Genomic DNA, 23428 nt, shown 5'->3' on the forward strand with positions numbered 1-23428 from the left:
CTGGACACCTCCTAGCAGAGCGCTTTAGGGAAAATCTCCGGGACACTCGCACCAATCAACCACACCGCCCTGTGGCCCAACATTTCAACTCCCCCTCCCACTCTGCCAAGGACATGGAGGTCCTGGGCCTCCTTCACCGCCGCTCCCTCACCATCCGACGCCTGGAGGAAGAACGCCTCATCTTCCGCCTTGGAACACTTCAACCCCAGGGCATCAATGTGGACTTCAACAGTTTCCTCATTTCCCCTTCCCCAACCTCACCCTAGTTCCAAACTTCCAGCTCAGCAATATCCCCATGGCTTGTCCTACCTGCCTATCTTCTTTTCCACCTATCCACTCCACCCTTCTCCCTGAACTATCACCTTCATCCCCTCCCCCACTCACCTATTGTACTCTATGCTACTTTCTCCCCACCCCCACCCTCCTCTAGCTTATCTCTCCACCCTTCAGGCCCTCTGCCTTTATTCCTGATAAAGGGCTTTTGCCCGAAACGTCAATTTTACTGCTCCTCGGATGCTGCCTGAACTGCTGTGCTCTTCCAGCACCACTAATCCAGAATCTGGTTTCCAGCATCTGCAGTCATTGTTTTTACCTAGTTTAAGTGAGTGGGTAAAGGTCTGGCAGATGAAATACAATGTTAATAAATGTGAAGTCGTCTATTTTGGTGGGAATAACAGTAAAAAAGACTATTATTTGAATGGTAAAAATATTGAAGAATGTTGCTGTGCAGATGGCCCTGCATGAATCACAGAAGGTTGGTCTGCATTTGCAACATGGAATTAAGAAAGCAAATAGAATTTTGTCCTTCATTGCTAAAGGGATTAAGTTGAAAAGAGGGAGGTTATGTTGCAGCTATATAGGGTACTGCCTTCAGTTTTGGTCTCTGAGAAACATATACTGGCACTAGAGGAGGTTGATAAGGTTGATTCTGGAGTTTGGGGGTTGGCTTACGAGGTGAGACTGAGTAGACTGGGATTATATTCATTGGAATTTAGAAGAATGAGGGGGGATCTTTATAGAAACATATAAAATTATGAAGGGAATAGATAAGATAGAAGTAGAGAGAATGTTTCCACTGGTGGGGTGGGGGGAGGTGAAACTAGGACAAGAGTGCAAAGTCTCGAAATTAGGGGAGCAGATTTAGGGCTGAATTTGAGAGGGAACATCCTCAAGGTTGTGAATCTGGAATTCTATGACCAATGAAGTAGTTGAGGCTTCTTCATTGAATGTTTTAAAGCTAAGATAGATACTTTTTGAACAGTAAAGAAATTAATGGCTATGGTGAGAGGACAGGTAAGTGGAGCTGAGGCCATGAGAAGATCAGCCATGATCTTATTGAATGGCGAAGCGGGTTCAAAGGGCCAGATGGCCTACTTCTGCTCCTAGTTCTTATGTTCTATATAGTTGTTGTCCCAGCACTGATCCTGTGAAACCCCACTGGTCAGAGGTAGCCAACACAAAAAAGATCACCTTATTCTTACTTGATGTTTCCTGCTAATTAGCCTACTCTCTTTCCATACTAATATACTACCTCAAACATTATATTATAATTTTTTGAGATTCCTTGTCAAACACCTTCTGGAAGTCCAAATACAACATCTACTGATTCTTCTCCATCCACTTTGGTTGAGACTTCTTTGAAAAACTCTAATGGGGATAGACACACTTGAAATGTGGAGCTTATTCAAGGACAAGCTACTGCGGGTCCTTGATAAGTATATTCCTATCAGGCAGGAAGGTAGTTGTCGAGAGAGGGAGCCATGGTTTACTAAAGAAGTTGAAGCTCTTGTCAAGAGGAAGAAGGCAGCTTACATGAGGATGGGGTGTGAAGGCTCAGTTAGGGTACTTGAGAGTTATAAGTTAGCCAGAAAATATCTAAAGAGAGGGCTCAGAAGAGCCAGGAGGGGACATGAGAAGTTGTTGGCTTACAGAATCAAGGAAAACCCAAAGGCCTTCTATAGGTGTATCAGGAATAAAAGAATGACCAGAGTAAGATTAGCGTCAATCAAAGATAATAGTGGAAAGTTGTGTGTAGAATCTGAGGACATGGGGGAAGAGCCTAATGATTACTTTTTAATCAGTATTCACATTGGAAAAGGGCAATATTAGTAAGAGTACGGAGATACAGGCTAAAAATCACACAACACTAGGTTATAGTCCAAGAGGTTTACTTGGAAGCACACTAGCTTTCGGAGTGACGCTCCTTCATCAGGTGGTAGTGGAGGGCTCAATCCCAACACAGAATTTATTGCAAAAATTTGCAGTGTGATGTAACTGAAATTATACATTGAAAAATTGATTGTCTGTTAAGCCTTTCATCTGTTAGAATACCATGATAGTTTCACTTCTTTCATGTGTAAATCACAAAACCTTTTTTTCAAAAAGTTGCATTCCCAGGTTAGCTGTTAACAATGGTGATAGCTAGACAATATGTTGAAGGTGTTGGCCCCCTGTGTACTCTGTCTATGCCATGATGTTCACATTGATTCTAATCTAAAAAGTGAGATAACGGAGTTTTACATGAATGCATGCAGTTTTTGAGCAAAGTACAATGTAACCCTGCAAGTACAAATTTGTCGCTCCGAAAGCTAGTGCGCTTCCAATTAAACCTGGCGTTGTGTGTTTTTTAACTTTAGTCCAACACCGGCATCTCCAAATCATGAGATATTGGCTGTAAGACTACATGGGATTGAGGTTGACAAAGAGCAGGTTTTAGCAATGTTGGAAGATCTGAAAATAGATAAGACCCCTGGGCCGGATGGATTTATCCTCGGATTCCCTGGGAAGCCAGGAGGGAGATTGCTGAGCCTTTGGCTTCGATCTTTATGTCATCATTGTCGACAGGAGTAGTGCCAGAAGACTGGAGGATAGCAAATGTTGTTCCCTTGTTTAAGAAGAGGAGTCGGGATAACCCTGATAATTATAGGCTAGCGAGCTTTACTTTGGTTGTAGGTAAGATGTTGGAAAAGACTATAAGAGATAGGGTTTATAATTATCCGGAAATGAATAATTTGATTAGGGATAGTCAACACGGCTTTGCGAAGGGTAGGTCGTGCCTCACTCACCTTATTGAGTTCTTTGAGAAGGTAACAAAACAGATGGATGAAGGTAAGGTGGTTGATGTGACATATATGGACTCCAGTAAGGCGTTTGATAAGGTTTCACATGGTAGGCTATTGCACAAAATACAGAGTTTCAGGATTGAAGGTGATTTAGCGGTTTGGATCAGAAATTGGCTAGCTGAAAGAAGACAGAGGGTGTAGTTGATGTGAAATGTTCATGCTGGAGTTCAGTTACCAATGGTGTGCCACAAAGATCTGTTTTGGGGCCACTATTGTTTGTCATTTTTATAAATGATCTGGAGGTGGGCGTAGAAGGATGGATTAGGAAATTTGCAGATGACACGAAGATAGGCAGAGTTGTGGGTAATGCCGAAGGATGTTGTGGGTTACAGAGGGACATAGCTAAGATGCAGAGCTAGGCTGAGAAGTGGCAAATGGAGTTTAACGCGGAGAAGTGTGAGGTAGTTTGTTTCAGAAGAAGTACCAGGAATGCAGAGTACTAGGCTAATGGTAAACTTCTTCGAAGTGTAGATAAACAGAGAGATCTCGGTGTCCAAGTGCATAAATCCCTGCAAGTTGCCACCCAGGTTGATAGGGTTGTTCAGAAGTCATTTATTGGTAGGGGGATTTAGCTTCAGAGCCACGAGATCATGCTTCAGCTGTACAAGCCGCACCTGGAGTATTGCATGCAGTTCTGGTCACCACATTATAAAAAAGATGCGGAAGCTTTAGAAAGTGTTCACAGGAGATTTACTAGGATGTTGCATGGTATGGAAGGAAGGTCTTAAGAGGAAAGGCTGAGGGAACTGAGGCTGTTTTCATTGGCAAGAAGGTTGAGAGGTTACGTAATTGAGACGAAAAGATAATCAGAGGATTAGATAGGGTGGACAGTCAGAGTCTTTTTCCTCAACTGGTGAAGGGGACACAGCTTTAAATTGAGGAGTGATAGATATAGGACAGATATCAGGGGTAGCGTTTTTTACTCAGAGAGTATTAGGGGCATTGAATGGCCTGCCTGCAACTGTAGTAGACTCACCAACATTAAAGGCATTTAAATGGGCATTGGACATACATTTGGATAATAATGGAACGGCGTAGGTTAGAAAGGCAATAGATTAATTTCACAGGGTGGTGCAACATCGAGGGCCAAAGAGCCTGTACTGTGCTCTAACGTTCTATGTTCTAAATTAGTCAAATACGAATTCCCTTTCATGAAACCATGCTGACTCTGCTTCATTAGATTTTGGTTTCCCAAATGTTCTGCTAACACTTATTTAGTAATTGATTCCAATACTTTTCTAACAGTCAATGTCAGGCTCATTAGCCTATAGTTATTTGCATTTAGACTACCTTTTTAAATAGGGATGTCACATCAGCAGTTTTCTAATCCTCTGGTGGATCATTAGACTCCAAGGATTTTTGGAAAAATTACAACCAATGCATCCACTATCTGTGTATCCTCTCTTTTAGGTTCCAAGCCATTAGAGCCGTGGAACCCATCTGCCTTCAGCCCCATTCATTTGTGTAATTCGCTACTCCTCTAGTGATGGCAATGGTACTTAATTCCTCCTTAAACTACCTTTAGCTACAAGACAATGAAAGTGTCAATCATTCAGACTTTTTATATTATTAAAAACAGAAACTGCATCTATCTGCTTACTTACCAATTGAAGATTTTTAGAGACATTGAGGTTTATAATACAAAGAAAGACTGCAGCTTATTGACTCTGTACCAGTCAGAAATACCCACCTAACTAATCCAATCCCTTTTTTCAGGCACTTGACCTCGAATCTTGTATGCCTTGGCATCACAAGTGTACATCTAAATACTGAAATATTATTAAGGTTTCTACCTCTACCACTCTTACAGGCAGTGGATTCCAGATTCACACCACCCTCTGAGTAAAAATCTTTTTCCCTTCACATCCCCTCTAAACCTCCTTACCTTAGATCTATGCCCCCTGGTCACTGATCCTTGCACCAAGGGAATGTTCCTTCCCTATGACCCTTACAATTTTACATATATCAATCAGGTAACTCCTTTCCTTAGTCTTTGCTCCAAAGAAAGTAACCTCCATCTATCCAATGTCTCTTCATTATTGAAAGTCTCCAGCCCCGGCAACATCCTGGGAAATCTTCTCTGCATCATCTCCAGTGCAATATATCCTCCCTATAAAGTGGAATCCAGAACTGCACATAGTACTCTAGCTGTGGCCTAACTAATGGTTTATACAGTTCCAACATAAACTCCACATGTCAGCAAAATATTCCATATGCCTTCTTCATCATTTTATCTATTTGTTCCACAATCTTAAGGGACTGATGGACATGCACACCAAGGTTCCTACAGGTCATTATGTGTTCCCTTGCCTTAAGTGTCCTGCCAAAGTGCATCACTCCATATTTATCTGGATTGAATTCAATTCGCCATGGATCAGCCCATCTGACCAGTTTGTCTATATCCTCCTATATCCTCATCACTATTTACCAATTTTTGTAACATCTGCAAACTTATTGATCAACACTACTACATTCAAGTCTAAAGCATTTATAGATGTGACAAACAGCAAGGGCCCCAACACTGATCCCTGCGGAACCCAACTGGACACAAACTTCCAGCCAGAAAGCACCCCATGACAATCATAATCTAGCACTCAGCCAATTCTGGACCCAATTAGCCAAACTGCCTTAGATCCCATGGCCCGTACCTTCATATCAGTATTCCAGAAGCAATGAGTACCACCTACAAGATTCAGTGCAACAAGGATCTGTACACAGTTTCTCCAAACCCACAAACACTACTATCTAGAAGGACAAAGGTAGCAGAGACATGGGAACAACACCACTTGTAAGTTTCCCTCCAAGGAACATACCATCCTTACTTGGAAATATATGGTTGCTGCTTCAGTATTGTTGGATCAAAATTCTGGAACTAGCTCCTTAATAGGTGTACTGGACTTCACTGGTTCAAGAAAGCAGTGCACCACCACCTTCTAAGGGCAATGAAGAATGGGCAGTAAATTCCATATCTCTGAATGAAATTTTTAAAAAATTGAAAACTGCTCATATTTGGGAATTACTTATGGTGCATATTTCGGGGGCTGGTTGGCTCAGTTGGATATCATTTAATTCAGAATAATATCAGTTTTTTTTTAAAAAACTGATCTTCATATCACTTGTTTTGTTTCCAAATACCTTACCTGTGTCATCCAGCTATTAAGCCTACATTGAAAGCAGTTATTTCTATTTAGCTTATTTAACTTGGCAAAATATTCTTCATCTTTCTTTTCTCTTAAAATACCGACTTCTCAAGTCTATCATTGAAACTGTATTATTTTATCCATGCAACAATTCTGCTATCTCTCCTTTGTATGCTTTCTGGAGCAGGGCTCAAAATACATGGGGCCAGTGGACAAATTCAAACGCTGCCAAAAATAATGGGAAAATTCAAGCAATGAAAATTCAAAGGAGTGAGCAATGAAAGAAAAGTCACCTATGAACATGTGACAAAATCTGTGAGGATCTGCTCCTTCAATCTGCTGCACCTATTGCTGATAAGTTCACTAGTGAGATGCAATTGAATCTATCAGCAGAAAATATGTTACAGTAGCTTCTGAGGCTGGAGGAGCAACGTGAAAATAAGTGGCAGTGCAACAACGTGAACAACAAAGAGACTGCAAGGGTAAGAGAGGAATGTCTTTATTTATTAATCTATCGAATGTGGTCATCGCTGGCTAGGGCAGCATTTACTGCTTATCCCTAACCGCAGCTGATGAGTTGGCAGTAAGCTATCGCTTTGAACTGGTACAGTCTTTGGTGTGTAGATACACCCATATTGCTGTTAGGAAGGGAGCTTCCACCCTGTGACAATGAAAACTCTGCAATACAGTTTCAAGTCAGGGTGCTGTGTGGTTTGAAGGAGAACTTGCAGATGATGGTATTCCCTTGCACCTGTGCTTGTCATTCCATGTGGTATCGGTCACAGGAAGGAGCCATGGTGATTTACTGCAGTGCATTTTGTAAGTGATACACAATACTGCCATTCTGTGGTAAAGGGAGTGGATGTTGATGGTGGTGCATGGGTTGCCAATCAAGCAGACTGCTTTCTTCTAGATAGTATTGAACCTCCTGTTATAGTTGCACTCATCCAGACAAGCACAAAGTATGCCATCACATTGTGGAATGGTACTTTGTAAATCATGGGTTTAGATCAGAGTGGTGCTGGAAAAGCACAGCAGGTCAGGCAGCATCCGAGGAGCAGGAATATCGCTGTTTCGGGCAAAAGCCCTTCATCAGGAAGCCTGATGAAGGGCTTTTGCCAGAAACGTCGATTTCCCTGCTTCTCGGATGCTGCCTGACCTGCTGTGCTTTTCCAGCACCACTCTGATCTAAACTCTCATTTCCAGCATCTTCAGTCCTCACTTTTGCCCTTTGTATATCATGAACAGACGTTAGAGAAATAGGAGGTAAGTTACATACTTCAGTTATTTCTTAACCTCTAAACTATTCATGGAGCTATACACAGTATTTATGTGTTGAAAAATGTGGTGCTGGAAAAACACAGCAGGCCAGGCAGCGTCTGAGGAGCAGGAAAATCGACGTTTCGGGCATAAGCCCTTCTTCAGGAATGCCTGATGAAGGGCTTTTGCCCGAAACGTCGATTTTCCTGCTCCTCAGACGCTGCCTGGCCTGCTGTGTTTTTCCAGCACCACATTTTTCAACTCTGGTACTCCAGCATCTGCAGTCCTCACTTTCTCACAGTATTTATGTGGTCAAATTCAGGTTCTGATCAATGGTAACTTCATGATTGAAAGCAGAAATTTGTATTTCCAGGACATGATCCGCATGGACACAGCTGCAAAGGGCCAAGACGCTACAGAGGAGACAGCTTGCAACGTCAGGATGCTGTGAAGATAAGAGCTTCTGAAGGACAGAAACTGTACTACTTTAGTGACCAGGCTGTAAAGGAGAGAGGCGTGGAGGAGTCAGGGGGTGCAAAGAAGAGAGATTTTGAAAACAGTTTTAAAATTATCAAATGAACACTCAGTCAAATGCAAGCCAGGAAAACCTGAAGCCACTGAGGTCATGACTTTCTTTCAAATGAATGTTGTTATGGACTAGGCCAGACCATTCAAAACATTCTTCAGCAGGCAACCCAGACCATAACTTTGCAATTTATTTTGGTAAGCGTACAGTGAGAATTACCCAGAATAAACTAGCTAGGTTGACAACTAGATTTTAAAACAGACAGAAATGTATTTACAAAATTACACAATGAAACACAAAGAACAGAATAAGGAAACCCTCCAGAACTCAGTCTATCCAAACTAGACATAATTATGTTGTTCTGAATATGCACAACAGTCACAATAAGCAAACCCGCTTAAAACACAGTTTAAAAAATGGAACAGATGCTTACAGATTGAAGTTAGAAGGGCAGAAAGAAAGAAAGAGAGTGAGAGAGAGAGAAAGAGAGAGAGTTTCCACATTGTTGAACCCTCAACTAGTTTGGGTCTCAACTGCTCAGCTGGAGAGCTGACCACTCCCCTTCCATTATACAGGTCACTTCTAAAACATGACCACTTTCGCCTTAAGTCTCATCTGTTTACATAGAAACAAAGAGGCCTTTCAACACCATTTAATCTCTGTACCAAACCAATCTAATTGGCACCGGGAAATCTTTATGACACCTCTGAAAACAAAACCAAGGACACAGTTTTCTTGAGAAAAGGAACAGTGTTTAGAAAAAAGGGACCAGCTGTGTGACACCTCCCCCCTTAAAAACATGACCCATCACTACCAAAAGATGGCTTCATTTTTTAAAACCCTTCAAAACTGGGTTTGTAGTCTAAACACACATATACTGTATACTAACTATAAACACACAAACATGCACAACCACATGCAAATTGTGGCCACGGCCCACCCGCCACTGAACGTCCCCATATCTCATTCGAGTCTCAATAACGCATGGGCAATCATATTTTTGCGAACTATCACATGCACAATTGCCAAATTGAACGGCTGCAACAAGCTCCATCTAAACTGTCTGGCATTTTTATCTTTAAATTTTTCCACAAATGTCAATGGTTATGGTCAGTATATACGATTGTCTCAGGTGCATTGCTGCTAATATAAACACTGAAATGTTGTAATGCCAGCACCAAGCTTAAAGTCTCTTTCTTCACCACTTAATATTTCTGTTGATGAACGTGCAACTTCCTGGAAAAATACCCGATGGGTCTCTCTATTCCCTCATCATCCTCCTGCAGGAGCACCGCACCAACACCTACATTACTGGCATCGATAGCCACCTTGAAAGGCTTCGAGTAATCTGGTGTGGCTAACACTGGGGCTGTGGTTTTAAGGCTGTCAAATGCCTTTTGACAGTTCATTATCCACTGAAACTTCTTGCCCTTTTTAACAATTCAGTGAGTGGGACAGCCATACTGCTAAAGTTCGGCTCAAATGTTCGGTAAAATCCACGCAACCACAGGAATTGTAGTCCTGCTTTTATTCATCGACGGTGTGGGTAATTCTCCAATTACTTTTGTTTTCGCATCCCATGGGACCATTTGTTCATGTCCAATAACATTGCCCAGGAAGGTGACTTGGACGTTGGCAAATTCACTTTTAGCTTGGTTTACAACCAAGTTTGCCTTCCGAAGTCAATCAAACAAGTCCGATAAATGCTGTAAATGTTCCTTCCATGAGTGACTAAAAATCACCAGGTCATCAATATACACCACACAGTTGGGTAATCCAGCAATGACCTTATTTGTCAGTCTCTGAAAAGTGGTTGGAGCGTTTTTCATACCAAATAACATGATTTTGAACTGATAGAGTCCATTTGGCGTTACAAAAGCTGAAACTACCTTTGTTCTGTCTGACAGAGTTACTTGCCAGCAGCCTCTGAGCAAGTAAAACTTATAAATATAAGTTGCTTGTCCCACCTTTTCAACACAGCCCTCCAACTGTGGAATTGGATATGCATCAGTCTTTGTAACAGCGTTGACTTTGCGATAGTCCACACATAATCGTTGGGTGACATCTGGCTTTGGTACCATGACTATGGGTGAGTTCCAGTCACTGTAACTCACTTTGATTATGCCATCTTGGAGCATGCACTCTATCTTCTTCAGAACCTGTGCCAACTTTAGAGGGTTATGCTTATAAGGGTGTTGCTTAATCAGAACAGCATCTCCTATATCTACATCATGCACAATTAGATTAATATTTCTCAGTTTATTTCCGCATATCTCCCCATGTGATAATAATTGCTCTTTCAGGTCATTTTGATTTTCTTGTGGAAGGTAACTCAATAATTTATCCTAATTTTTGACAACTTCCTCATTGTCCAATTGATTTGAGGAATGTCCAATTCAGAATCCTCTGAACTTGGTTCTTCCTTCTGTGCAGTAATCATTAACACACTCTCCTCTTGCTTTTCTTCCCTATCAAAATAGCTTTTGAGCATATTCACATGACACACTGAGATTTCTTTCTGTCTGGAGTCCTTATCAAGTAGTTCACCTCAATCAATTTCTTCTCGATTTGATAAGGTCCACTAAAACTTGCTTTTAAAGGTTCACCTGTTACTGGAAGTAACACCAATATCTTATCCCCAATTGCAAAATTGAAAATTTGTGATTTCTTATCCACTTCCTGTTTCATTGTATGCTGTGATACTTTTAAATGCTGTCCAGCCAACTCTCCAGCTCTATTTAATCATTCTCTAAAATTTGGCACATAGTCCAAATGGGCGGTCTCTGAATTCTGACTTATTAATTTCTCCTTAATCAATTTTTATGGTCCTCTTACTTCATGCCCAAACATTAAGTCAAATGACTGAATTTGGTCGATTCATTCGGTATACCTCTGATCACAAAAAGTACAAACGGATCTCCCTTATCCCAGTGATCTGGATAATTCTGACCATAAGCCCACAACTTGGTCTTCAGTGTTTGATGCCATCTCTCTAGTGCTCCCTGCGATTCAGGATGGTATACAGTAGATTTAAATTGTTTTATTCCAAAGTTAGCCATAAACTCCTTGAATAGTTTGGATGCAAAGTTTGATCCTTGATCAGACTGGATTTCTATTGGCAGTCCGTATCTAGTAAAAAATTTAAATAATTCTTCTACAACCATTTTAGCTGTGATGTTGCCTCTGGAAATCTCGTCAACACATTCATTATTGTTAATAAATACTTATGCCCACATTTTGTTTGAGGTAGGGGAACCTACACAATCAATCAAGGCTCTTGTGAAAGGTTCCTCAAATGCTGGAATAGATGTTAAAGGTGCAGGTTTTATTAGTTTCTGTGGTTTTCCGATTAGCTGACATGAATGACACATCTGGCAAAATTCAATTACATCCTTGTGTAGTCCAGACCATAAAAATATCTTTGTATTTTATCCTATATTTTCCTCACCTCTAAATAACCTCCAAGTGGTAGCTCATACGCCACTAGCAGCACCTCCTTTCTATACCATACTGGCAAAACAATTTGATGAATCTTTGCCATTTCTCACCTGCTAGAATGTGTAATTGTCTCCATTTCCTCATTAAGACATCATTTGTTAAGTAATAAGACACAGGGATGCATTTACTTTCTCTGCAAATGCCTTTTGATACAACTGTTTTAGGTTCTCACCTTTCTGCTGTAACTCAATCAGCTTAGCAGAACTAAAGATACATGCATGTTTACCTATTTGATCCTTCTCTGTTCCACTTATCTGATCAAAAAAAGTCTCAGATAAAGCTGTCAGCTTCCTTATCTGTGCCTTTTAATCTCTCTTGCTTCAACTTGATCCTCTGTAATCTTGTGACCACACAACCAGGGAAAGTTCCTGAATAAAGATCCTTCATTTCTTCAGTTGCCTGCACCCCCACTGGCTGTTCAATGCCTACCGGTGAATCAGCTATATCATCTGCAAGGACAAATTGTATTCCTGGAGCTGAGAGTTGGTCCAGTATTCCTATCACAAATCCTCCATTCTTCTCTGGACACTCTAGCCTTACTTTACATAATGAGCGGTTTTGTCTCACCATGGATTCCTGTTACCAATATCCTTTTGGCAATAGTCTGCTAGGGGTACATGTCTCCTCATCCTTCAGCATTACAGACTGAGTTGAGAGTGTGGTGCTGGAAAAGCACAGCAGGTCAGGCAGCATCCGAGGATCAGGAGAATTGACATTTCAGGCATAAGCTCTTCAACAGGAATGAAGCCTCACCTCTACGCTCCCGGATTAATGAGCCTGACAAAGCTTTTCAGTATCACAGGCTGAGAGGATCCTGTGTCCCGTAATATTGTAACCTCTTTACCTGCTACTCCTGGCCTATGTGAATAAACTTTACCGTTGCATGTATATTTTTAAGCCTATCAGGCACTTCCTCCTTAACCAACTTCTGATCATCTTTTACACTCTGATGCAGCTTTCTAGCTTCCGCTGTGCTTTCTGTTACCACTCCAACAAAACTCCCAGACTTGTCCATTTTTTCTACATCTGGCTTTCTCCTAGCCTACCAACACTAATTTTGTGTGGCCCACTTTATTACTATGAAAATACCAGAGCTTTTTAACTTCTTTGTCCCCTTCAAATGTTTCTTTTTACCCTGTGGTAAGTTATCCTTATGATCTTCACTGAGATTTACTTTTCCCTTTCCACATGAGGATTTCTCTTTGCCCCAATTTCTATCGCTTATGGACTGAAATTGATTCTGGAAGCCAAACCGTGTTTTATGAACCAGCTCATCATCATCAGCCACTTCAGCTGCTGACCTTGCTGCTTTAACTCTCTGCTCTTCCACATGAGTTCACACTACTTCCTCACTCAGGTTACCTTCAGCCTTTATTTCCAGCCTTTTAAGCTGACTTTCCTTTTTAAGTGTCAGTTTCTGAAGTTCAAACACTCTCTTTCTCTCTGTTCTGCTGCTCTCTCTTTTCCCTCTCTTCTGCTTTTCATAACTTAAACTGTTTCATTTCCGCTGCCCTTTCTTTATCTCTCACCTCTAACTCAAGCTGCTTCTTTTGCAAATGAATTCTTGCCATCTCTATAGATTCTGATGGTTTCTCCAGCAAGTTTAAATGCTAAGTAATTATCTCTCCTTTCCTCACAGAAGCAGGCAGTTCCAATTCCAGTTTCTCTGCTAGTTCCTGCAGCTTGGTCTTATTCACCTTTTGCAAAACTTCCAAATTCACCGCATCCATATCCAGAAAACTTTTAGCGACTGAAAGAGCCATTACTATCCTAAGTTTTGTCTCCCCAACCAAACCAACACCCAAAATAAAGACACTAGCACCTACCACTCACTGTTTAAAATCCTGCAAAGAGCCCCAGTCTGTTATGGACTAGGCCAGACCACTCATAACATTCTTGAGCAGATAACCCAGACCATAGCTTTGCAATTTATTTTGGTAAGCGTACAGTGAGAATTACCCAGAGTAAACTAGCTAGGTTGACTACTAGATTTTAGAACAGACAGAAATGTATTTACAAAATTACACATGAAACACAAAGAACAGAATAAGGAACCCCTCCAGAACTCAGTCTATCCAAACTAGACTTAATTATGCTGTTCAGAATATGCACAACAGTCGCAATAAGCAAGCCCCCTTAAAACATAGTTGAAAAATTGAACAGATGCTTACAGGTTGAAGTTAGAAGGGCAGGAGAGAGAGTTTCCACACAGCTCACTGTTGAACGCCCAACTAGTTTTGGACTGAATTGCTCAGATAGAGAGCTGACCATTCCCCTTTTAGTATACACACACGTCACTTCTAACACATGACCACTTTGGCCTAAAGTCTCATCTGTTTACATATAAACAAAAAGGCCTCTTAATACCCTTTAATGTCTGTACCAAACCAGTCTAATCGGCACCAGGAGATGTTTGCGACCCCTCTGAAAAACACACAAGGACACAGTATCCTTCAGAAGAGGAACAGCTTTTAGAAAAAAACAGACCAGCTTTGTGCCAATGTGTGGAGTCTCAAACTTAAGGCTGCATAAATTCAGGAGTCACGATGTAATGAAACATTATAATAAACAAAAACACAAATTGCTAGAAAAGTTCAGTAGGTCTGGCAGCATCTATGGAGAGAAATCAGAATTAACGTTTTGGATCCAGTGACCCTTCCTCAGAACTTATGGTGAGTCGGAAAATGTCAGTTTATGTGCAGAAAATAGGGTGGAGGAGGGGTAAAGAGTAAACAATGAGTGGGAATAGAGCCCAAAGAGAAAGGAGAACAGTTGGACAAACAAAGAAGTGAAAAACAATCTCGCTAATACAGTGAATAGCTATTAATGAGAACTGTTAGTGGCTAACAATGAGCTGTATATGATAGCAGACTGTTAACAAGGCCTGGTATGTGGGGGCTGGGGTAAAGACATGGCAGAGCTTAGGCCCTAATATTGAGTCCAGAAGGTTGTAGGGTCCCCAATTAGAAAATGAGGTGTTGTTTTCCAATCTGCACTGAGCTTCGCTAGAGCCCTGCAGCAAGCCTGAGATAGAGATGTTGGCCAGGGAACAGAGTGATGTTTTGAAATGGTAGGCAATCCGAAGCTCAGGGTCCTTTTTTCAGAATTGTGGTGACTGTTTTAGACACAAACATGGAAAGACTTTGCAAATACAGTGTAAGTCTGTTATATTGTGCTTCAATATGTGAATTTTCTTATAGCTCAGAGTTCTCATGATTCCCAAAAGAGGTAGACCTTTATTTAAATCTTTGCTAATTACAAATAGTACAAGATAAGTATTTATTTATTAATGCATTCCTGATTTCATTTTCTGGGCACCCGCAACAATGTTATAACAGATTTCTACTTTGCTAAGGTGCCAAACTGTAACAAATAATTTGCACTTTTGTAGAGCTTTTTGTGACTGTTAGACATCCTAAAGTACTTTACAGTTAACTAAATACTTTGGAAAAATAGTCACAGTTGTAATGAAGGAAATGTAAAGGAGTAAATGAATAAATAATTTGGTGAATCTAAGATTAGCATAAACTGATTCACTCGCCCCTGCCTCTGATATGTCTGCACAGTCAATCAAATAGATGGCCAATTAGGGTGATCCAACAGGAAGGAGATAATTTATAGGTGCAAAGGAAGGTTGCTTCCTGACTGCAAACCACACACCATGTTCCCATCCAGCTTTGTAGTTTTAATCAAGGCCAATTTTATTTTTCTCATGCCTGTTTTAAGATGCCACAACATAGTCAACTCGTGTCTTTGAGTTACTGTCAAAAAATATCAGTGTGGAATTCCTGTTGCAGTTACATTCACAACTGAGTACGAATCAAACCTTGGTGTGAATACATAAACTGTGGATTCTGAGAAACAGTAATGCAAAAGGGAGTTCCATACTATAGTGGCATTGTAGGCCAGAAAATCACATGGCAGAGGGGAGATAGTCACAGCTCGAATAGCTAAGGCACCCTCAGAATCAGTCTTTATTTTCCCCTGTAGGTGCAAAAATATATAAATGCCAATTTAAAAAGCAGAAAAATCCCATACTTTCAATCAATCTGCTGGTACATTCAACTACGGTCCAAATAACAGACCTTTTCTACCAATCTTGTGCCAACTTGTTACAGTTTGCAAAAGAGACACGAAAACCTTTTTAAGTCTAATGTTTGAAAAATATGGCAGGCAATGAAAATTTGTAGCTATTAAGTAAAGATTTCAAATTGGCAGGTGAAATGCTGATTTTGGCATTCACATGCCTTCCGCATTATGGGACACGAACATGATGAGGTAAGGTTGCTGACCCAATGTAATCATGCCAAATTATTTTTGTCAGTGCAGCAGAGAAACACACCTGATTTGGGAATATAAGATACGGCACAGATATTTCACAAATGAAATTAGAAAACGTTTTGATACAAGAAGTGTGGGCGAGGTTTGGAATTCTCTTCAAACAACTGGTGCTAAATTCAAAACTGAAATCTGTGAAATATAGCATAAAAGGGTATCAACTGTCTAGCTAAATCTAACTTTTGCTCATATGCAACCGATGCATTAGCTGTACTCATCAGTCCATAGAAAGTGTATTTAGGGTGATGGTTTATTTAGTGTGCGGAAGTGGATATTAGTTAGTGTGAAAATAAACCTTTGTTGCTAATTAACCTAATTTAAACACAGTGATGGCTAGGAAATTAATGTGTTTCTCGTGTGTTGTGACATTATATTTAATGGTGGGGTAATGATTATTAAAAATATTGAAGAATTCTCCTAATTCTGTTTAGTGTGAGAGTCCAACTACCACATATGACAGCACAAATGCAGGAAGTAATATTACTGTGTGATTGCATCAACTAATAAAGAAATAGCAAGAATAGAAAAGAAGCCCTGAAAATCAAAAGTACCGCTTGCAAAACAAAAATGGCTCTCGAGAAAGTCTCCAGAAAATTTATTTTGACCCCTGATCCAGAACCTTCACAATGTTTCTCAAGTACCCAGAACTGGATAAAACATTCTAGCTAAGTTGCTGAACTAATTTATACACATAGTTTTGCCTTGGATGCATGGTACATCAGCACATTAATGTGCCTTGCTTAATTGTTCTTATAGATTATGTTCATGTTTGAGTTCAACACGAACACTGGAGTATGACCCAGACTATTGCTCCACAAATATGCTAGAACAATATAACAGTGTTGGAATATGTCAACCTTTAATTCAGTCATTAAATTTCGGCCCAACATAGGGGCCTGTTTTGGGTGGTAAAGATTCCAAAAATAGTATTAAAAAGAATTTGGCGTTATCCCAATTCAGGCCAATAGTCTTCCTGAATATGCACCATCAAAGACAGGTTACTGTTTGCTACGTGATGCCTGTGGAAGACCTGCTGTACTTTATCCACACAACAGTTGTCACACTACACAAGTAATTTGTTAGCTCTTCACCCTGCCTTCCCCAAACCTTGGACCACATGTAGCATATGGGTACATGATAAGCAACTGCTACCATATGTACAATGGCACAACAAATGTTGCATTCAAGACGACTTTTGGAACATCTTTTAAAATGAAACACTGTTACTTACGTGCCAAAATCAATAGCGAACCACTTATGCAAAATCTCATATGTCCACAAAGTAACACCAAACTGGGGCGAGGAACGGAAAACACGGGCTGTGAGGGCAAAACAAACAAAAATGGATACATGGGTCAAATCAAAGTACTTCACATAAAAACAAATAAATTCCTATTTCTGTACCTGCAACTCCTTTCCACAAAGCACCTAGACCTTCTTGTCGCTGGATTTTCCAAAAGCAGTCCATCACTCCATCATATTTAGTTTGCCCTTCACGTGCAGCCACCTGTAATCTTGTTTTGATAACATCGGCAGGTGTTACTAGAGAAGCTGCTGGCATCCCTAATAAGGAAAACAGCAAACATTTAAAAATAAAAGAACGTGTCAAACCATACTCAATTGGAGTAGTTTGGGTTTGGAAGTATGCAGAAATAATTTACTAAAAATTTCTAGAATTGTCAACAACAAGTTTAAATTGGAGAAGCACCTACATCCGACCCACTCCCTTACCACGAGAGAATTCAAGAGATTTCCAAAAGGCATCTGTTAAGGAGCAAACTTAAGAATATCCCTTCATAAGTTAAGAATTCAGGATGTTAGGGGTGAACATTTGCACATATGCAGAACTGGCTACCTATAGGTCAGCGTGGAAAACGTAATCATTATTCAGATGGAAAAAACCATATTTAACTGATTGCTGCACAGATTACTACTACTTACAATCTATATTAATGACTTGAAAGAAGGAATTAAGTAATTCGTAGCTAAATTTGATGACAATACAGAGGCAAGTAAGGAATCAAATAGTGAAGTGGCCATAAGGAATATGCAGAGAGATATAGGCAGGTTGCGTGAACAGAAAAAACATTTGGTATATGAATATAATGTGAGAAAATAAAGGCTGTCCACTTTGACAGAAAGAGTAGAAAAACAAAATGCTATTTAAATACAGACTATAGAATGTTACAGTACAGAGAGATGATCTGGGTGCTCTTGTACATGCACCACAAAGGTTTAACTTGCAGGTACAAGAAATTACGAAGGCAAATGGAATATGGGCTTTTATGGCAAGGCAAACGGAGAATAAAAGCAGGAAAGTATTCCTACAACTGTATAGGACTTTGGTGAGACCACATTTGGAGTACCGTGTACCATTTTCATATCTTTACTTAGGGAAGAGTATATTGGCATTGAAAACAGATTATGGAAGTTCACTTAGGAGATACTTGGGATGAAAGGATTTTCATATGAAATAAGGTTAAGCGGGCCAAACTATACTCAGTATAGTTTAGTAAATTGAAAGGTCATATTATTGTTAAAGTTCTACCTGAGGGAACTTGATAGGATAGATACTGGGGCGAATGGAAGAATATACATCTGGGAACCGTATAGTTTCAAAATAACGACTGTTCTACTTAAGATAGAGATAAGGAGGATTTTTTTTCTCTCAGAGAATTGCTAGTCTTTTGAATTTTCTTCTACAGTGCAAGGTGATTTAATGCAAATATACAAAGTTGAACTAGACAGGTTTTTGATTGACAAGGGTTACAGGAATAAGCAGGAAGTTAGAATTAAAGCCTCCATCAGATAAGACATAATCTTAATTAAAAGAAGAGCAGGCTTGATGGGCAACATTTGGAATAGGAGCAATTGACAGTAGGTTCTTCATGCTATTTTGGTTAATACCTAGATAAGCCTGCAATGCAGTTCCACCATTGCTGATCTACACAAACCTCCACCAACATCAGAGTAAATGCCAGAGAAATCTTCATTGATGCCTAATTGCTCCCTAATTATGCATTATAATATTTTGTTTTCTTTACTTTTTCCTGGGGTGTAGACATCGCTGGCAAGGCCAGCATTTATTATTAATCCCTAATTACTATTGAATTGAGTGGCAGAGAGTAGTCATAAAGTCACTCGGCCAGACCAAGAAAGAATACAGATTTTGCTTCCTTAAGGACAGCGAGCCAGATTTTTTTAAAAACATGACAAGAGAATGGTGGTTTTATGGTCACCACTATTTGCACTAGATTTTGTATTCCAGATTTACTAATTGAATTCAAATTCCACCAGTTACCATGGTGAGATTTTAATCCATGTGCCCAGGCCATTTTCCTGGGCCTGTGGTTTACGCTTCATGCAACACTACAAGTATACCTTCTCTCTTCTGTATAGTTGCTTTAGTGTGAAATTAATAGTTTTGGAGTGTAAATCTGTACAGGCAGTTAGTGGATTCAGCAGCAAATCAGGAATAATACTGAATTGCTTCCAATGGAACTCAAGTGCTCTTCTACAGTGAGAACAAAAAAATAGAAAAATAACATACTACAGCACACATCATCATGAGGTTTGATATATAAAGTAGTAGAAGAAGAAGCACCTTTCAGCTTCCTCGATTCACGTTCATATGCAATGTTAATAAATCAGGGATGGGGAAGAAAGAAAATATCTCAACTTAAAATTTAAGTATAAGACAAACATAACACTGCTGCCTCACAACGCTGGACCCAGGTTCGATTCCAGCCTCGGGTGACTGTCTGTGTGGAGTTTGCACATTCTCCCCATGTCAGCATGGATTTCCTCTGGGTGCTCTGGATTCCTCCCACATCCAAAGATGTGCAGGTTTGGTGAATTGGCCACGCTAAATTGCCCATAATAGCGTTCAGGGATGTGTAGGGTAGGTGCATTAGTCAAGGGTAAAGGTAGAGAAATAGGTTAGGGTGGGATACTTTTCGGAGGGTCGGTGTGGACTTGTTGGGCCAAAGGCCTGTTTCCACACCGTAGGGATTCTATGAGAAACATTAGTACAACAAACTTTTTATTAAAGTTATTTATGAGACCAGGAGTGTGCCAGTTGATCAAATACTCCAGAAAATTAAAAGGTATGTAGTAAACCCTGACCAAGCAAAGCTTCACGACATCATCATCCCTAAAAACAGTTCTATTTGAAAACATCAACACATCTCTTAAAATCAATGTAAAAACTCAGTAAGTAACAGAAATGTAATGCAGAGGTATAGACATTTACAACATAAATATTTGGACATTGTGGTATTTGAAGTATATAATTTTTGTTGATTTACCAAGAGCCAGTTGACAAGGTACCAGTTAAAATAAAGTTTGTACTGGAGATTGGCAGGTGCATGAGATATATAAAGCATGAATTTTATAATTTCTTCTGTAACTGAACCTCAAACTAATGAAGTGGACCCGATTTCTTAACTAACAGAATTAGGTTAAATGTTAAAGAGGCCTAAAGTTCAAAATTTGGTTTACAGGACATTATGAAATTGCACTGTGAACCTTTAGGTTAGCAGGCCTCAAAGGATAATTAAGATTTACAACAGGAAAGAATGAAGCATAAGTGCAAGTTTTGTGGCAGAATCAAGATTATTGTAATCTCCATTTAGTTTGTGGCTCAAACAAATATCGCCGAGGTAGACACACAAATGTCTTAGATCAAACTACGTTAATTCTTCATTCATTCACAGGAAGTGGGTGCAGTTGACAAGGCATTTATTGCTCATCCGAAATTACCCTCAGGCTAAGCCACTTTCTTGAACTGGTTCAGGTTGTGTATAAAAGGTATTCTTGCAGTGCTGTGGGGAGTGGAGTTCCACAACATTGACCAAATGATGGCAAAGGATTCAAGATACATATCCAAGTCAAGATGGTGTGTGATTTGGAGAAGAACTTGAAAATAAGACAGTTCCTATTTATCTGCAACTAGTGTTCTTCTAAGTAGTAGAAGCTGTGGGTTTGGGAAGGATTACAGAAGAAACCTTGGCAAGTTGCAGCAGTATATCATACGATTTTGGCGTGGGGGGGAGTGAATCGTTGGTATAGAGAGTTGATCAAGTGGGCTCCTTTACCGTGGATTGTGGTGAGCATCTTGAATGTTGTTGGAACTGCACTCATCCATGAAATGGAAATTATTTCCATCACATTCCTGAATAGTATCCTGAAAATGGTAGGTAGGCTTTGGGGAGTCAGGTGGTAAACCAGTCATTGCTAAAAACTCAGATTCAGAGCTGCTCCTGTAGTCACAATATTAATATTCAACAACTTTCTCCACCTAATGCGGCACAGCAGAATAACTAACCTTAAATTGAGTATACACTTTGAAAGATTATCTGGTTATCACAGAATGCATATGGCACCAACACTTCTATTAAGCAGACACAGTACAGGCAGAGGCAAAAAAATGGATACTCACCAGCCAAAGCTCCTGCCAACAGCAGATTTACAGATTGCACCTGCCCATTGTCATTTGCAAAGGCTGTTTTTAAGTGAGAATAACAAGGAAAGTAGATAGCAGAGAATGGAATATCGCGCAAAAAACAAGCCTTTGCACCCTGTGAGAGAAAGAAACCACATTTTAGTAATCAATAGATGTTTGAAAGATCTTCCGATGTTAGCTGCCAAAGAAATCTGTAATGAAATGTTTTAAAAATTGAATCAGCAATGAGTAAACAAAATGATGTGATAAATACTAAGTACTAATTCTGATGAAAATTCTGACGAATCGTGAAATTCTAATTCTTACTCGCCATAAATGCTGCTGCACTCATAAGTATCTCCAGCACTGACTTTTTATTTCAAATTTACAGCATCAGCAGCATTTTATTTTTGTAAGTATTATCTTTATTACATGAATTGTAGTATTAGTACATGATCTATGTACCACATTGTCTATTGCTAAAATTATGTTAACCAAATCAAGCCAAGATGAGGCCATGAGATAATGCTTACTTAATCTATATATATCTGTTTAATCCAGGAACAAAACATTTAGCACAAGCCAACTTGTAGATTCCTTCCCCAGTCATAAGATACATAATTCTGTAGTGTCTGCACTTAACTCTAAGAAAAGGGAATATTTTTGCTTGAATGCTGCTACTGCTGCATATTATTGCATTTACTAACTACATGATCTAATTTCAAGAAAGAGATTAGTCCAAACTGAATTAAATCTTTTTGGCAAAGATGAATAACTAGTACCTCATGATCTGACCGGTCCAAGCAGGCAGCCAGACACATGCATGCCAGAACTAAGGAACTGGTAGCATTGATGGACTCCTCCCATTTTTAATCCAGTTTACTCATTGCCCCTGACAAAACTGCCTATTCCTGAGTGTTTCTGTGTTGTTTGATAGCCAAGACCATGGGATCATCTTCTACATTGGGCTGAATAATTGCCTAGTCTTGAGCAGTGCTGGAATGTTCCTTTAACCGGCAGTAGTGATGCAGCAGTGATATACTCACCAGATTACACACCCAATTCTAATCTAGATAGAGAACCCATTTAGGTGAAAGTCTCTGAACTGGTGGAGGGTACAAGAAAAAGTTTTGCCAGTGCATCCTTGGAGGGTTCAGTGGCTTTGAGGATCAAGAGTTACAGGGAGAAAGTGGGAGAATGGGGTCGAGAAACTTATCAGCCATGATTGAATGGCGGAGCAGACTTGATGAGCTGAATGGCCTAATTTCTGCTCCTAAGTCTTATGGTCTTCCCTTGAGGCAGAGCTGAGTATAGTCAGTGCAGGTTCCTTTTCATTGTTGTTTGCTGGGTCCAATCAATGCTTGCATAAAACAAGACAGGGAATTAGTTGTGAAAAAAGGGGTAAAATCTCAAGGATGAGTTAGACTGACATTAGTGAATGAACAACACACTGCAGCTCAGTTGCTGGTTACCCATGGAGGTCTCAGTGTCCCCACGTAAGTAGTTGCCCTCTTCTCCAGCTGACTCCACCATGTACTTCTCTTATATGGTGAGGGGCCCAATGTGTGGCATCCCATCACCAGTCTTCACCGTTTCAGCCCAGTTGAGTTACTCATAAAGTTATATTACACATCTCTTATTCTACTGATCTGTGTTTTTTTTTGCCATGTGAGAGACATAGGTAAAAACAATGACTGCAGATGCTGGAAACCTTGTGAGAGACATGGCAATCAAGCTGGTCCTCACCTGATATTCACGCAAGAACACTTCAGCTTAGAGAATTTGTGGACAGACATGAGGCGGAATTTAATGCCCGTTCCCAAGGTGAGTTTGGAGTCAGAGAAGCATTCAATCAGACTGAAGGGTCCAGGATGGGGAAACATCACCTTCCCATCCCTGCCCTGGTTAAGATCAGGATAGGATGAAGTGCAGATGGCCTACTTGTCCTGACACCAATTGTGGTCCTTAAGTAGGAAATTAATGCCCACTTAAAGGTTTTATCCATTGCCACCAGTATTGAACCAGTGGCAACCAGGCCAGTCACCATAGGCCTTGACTTTATTTGCATACTCCTGGGAAAGGTTTCTCATCCTCAGCACAC

The 23428-nt window shown here is 40.1% G+C and overlaps 1 protein-coding gene across 2 annotated transcripts in view; it reads right to left on the reverse strand.

Annotated features, from left to right (window-relative positions):
- slc25a13 (solute carrier family 25 member 13) overlaps nucleotides 1-23428 on the reverse strand; it is a 280692-nt gene that overhangs the window by 6853 nt on the left and 250411 nt on the right. For both annotated transcript variants that reach the window (XM_043689904.2, XM_087986841.1), the window contains 3 exons: nucleotides 21325-21463; nucleotides 17289-17447; nucleotides 17116-17203 (listed from right to left, as the gene is read on the reverse strand). In XM_043689904.2, coding sequence (XP_043545839.1) covers nucleotides 17116-17203; nucleotides 17289-17447; nucleotides 21325-21463 — 386 coding nt within the window. The remainder of the gene's footprint in view (nucleotides 1-17115; nucleotides 17204-17288; nucleotides 17448-21324; nucleotides 21464-23428) is intronic.

This window comes from Chiloscyllium plagiosum, unplaced genomic scaffold, assembly GCF_037043375.1.
Source record: "Chiloscyllium plagiosum isolate Xiang-an unplaced genomic scaffold, Cpla_swu_hap1 HiC_scaffold_5, whole genome shotgun sequence".
Classification (NCBI taxonomy): Eukaryota; Metazoa; Chordata; class Chondrichthyes; order Orectolobiformes; family Hemiscylliidae; genus Chiloscyllium; species Chiloscyllium plagiosum.